The sequence below is a fragment of the Salvelinus sp. IW2-2015 genome, unplaced genomic scaffold (assembly GCF_002910315.2).
Source record: "Salvelinus sp. IW2-2015 unplaced genomic scaffold, ASM291031v2 Un_scaffold13055, whole genome shotgun sequence".
Lineage (NCBI taxonomy): Eukaryota > Metazoa > Chordata > Actinopteri > Salmoniformes > Salmonidae > Salvelinus > Salvelinus sp. IW2-2015.
Genome location: NW_019954311.1, coordinates 1 through 1,820, shown reverse-complemented (window position 1 = coordinate 1,820; position 1,820 = coordinate 1). Strand labels below are relative to the sequence as shown.

The 1,820-nt window shown below is 46.4% G+C and overlaps 1 protein-coding gene across 1 annotated transcript; it reads left to right on the top strand.

Annotated features, from left to right (window-relative positions):
- Positions 1–263: 263 nt before the first annotated feature.
- LOC112080211 (GDNF-inducible zinc finger protein 1) lies at positions 264–1,817 on the top strand (the record flags this gene model as incomplete). The annotated part of the gene is given in 5 exon segments (XM_070442497.1): positions 264–395; positions 596–779; positions 1,010–1,040; positions 1,043–1,273; positions 1,419–1,817. Coding segments are annotated over 5 exon segments (977 nt in total), but the record flags the coding sequence as incomplete, so codon positions are not given.
- Positions 1,818–1,820: the final 3 nt, after the last annotated feature.

The window sequence follows — 1,820 nt, the reverse complement described above, 5'->3', positions numbered from 1 at the left end:
ACAGCCGGTCAAGAGGAGAACACTGAGAATACACAGGTAGTTGCTATGGTGACATGCTTTGAGGTGTGTGAAGCATTTTGAAAAAGTGCTGTATAAATCCAATTGATTGTGATGTTTATTGTTATTACACAAAAGGAGGCAGGAGAGGCCCTTCCAGAGCTGCTGCCTGAAAAAGAGGGGGCGGGGCTGAGGTCAACAGACGTCGATGATATGGAAGGAGATAAACCATAGGATTGTCCTGATGACTCACTTTTCTTCTCCAGGAAGGAAGCGATGGGTGAGGAAGGTGCCCTCAACAGATCATCCAGACATGCTGACACCCAAAACAAGTGTGGCAAGTGTCAACAGACCTTCCACGATGATAAGAGCTACCTGAAGCACTTTAAGGAGGTGGAGTTGGACATTACACATTAGTTACACGTTTGTTGGATGGATTGTTGGGTTTGCAAATGAGGGGAGCCCAATGTACCTTAAAATGTAAAGTGCTTTGAGCACTTTTAAAAGGGATAGAAAACCTAAAATCTCAACTATTTTCATTGTTGTTCTGATCACATCTCTAATAACTACACTCCTCCATTGTTACCATGACCACCAGGACGAGCCACGGTGTGCAGGGGGAGGTGACATACCATTGTGACACCTGCCAGCAGACTTTTGCCAACTGTTGAAACCTGAGGATCCATCAGAGACACTTCCACAGTGACGAGAGACTGTACCCCTGCGAGGTCTGCACCAAGACGTTCAAATGCAAGAAGGACGTGACGCGCCTCCGACGAAAGGTTAGGACCGGTCTCAGTCGGGGGATTTGGGATTGCTTTTGTAGCACTTTTATGTAGAATTCTCTGGATTGACGTCCTGTTCCCCTAGTGCATTACTTTTAACTAGAGCTGTAAATGGCTACACCAAATGCACTACAATATATGAACATGGTATTTCCTCTTCAGTTTCTATTTGCTGCAAGTCTAATCATTTGTTGAGACAATAAATATCTACTCTTCTCTACGTCTAGGTGCATGAGGGAGGCGGTGTGCGGCACACCTGTTTGTGTGTAACAAGTCGCTGAGCTCTAAGACAGCGTTGACGCTACACGAGAGAACACACACAGGAGACAAGCCCTACTCCTGCACTGACTGTGAAGCCAAGTTTTCCCAGAGCTCAGCTCTCAAGATACACCACAGGACTCACACAGGAGAGAAGCCTTTCGCCTGTGACCAGTGTGATGCAAGGTTCAGCCAGAACCACATGTTGTGTTATCACAAGAGGGTCCACACAGGTAAGACGTTCATCTCTTACCCAGAGACACAATACTCTACATGTTAGGTTGGGCTTTTGATACCATTTCTGTGTCCATTTCAGTGTCAGCATCTGTGAACCCTATCTACACAACCTTTACATATTTGTGTTGTTTTGTGTTATAGGAGAGAAGCCTTTTATGTGTGAGAGCTGTGGGAAAAGCTTTGCCTCTAAAGAATACCTGAAACACCACTCCAGAATCCACACGGGCTCCAGGCCTTACAAGTGTGAACTCTGTGGTCGGGCCTTCGCCCAGAGTGCTTCCATTCATAGTAACTTATTACTGCTGACCTTTAACCCCTGTCTGACCTCTGTATGTTCTGTCTCAGGTGAGCGTCCGTACCACTGTACAGATTGTGATAAGCAGTTCACCCCGCTGAATGCCCTCCAGAGGCACCAGAGGATTCAAACAGGGAAGAAGCCTTACATGTGTCCTTCAGAAGCCTTCACGGACAAGTCCACTGTACGCAGACAGACCATATGTTACTACACTAGTCCACTGTACGCAGACAGACCATATGTTACTA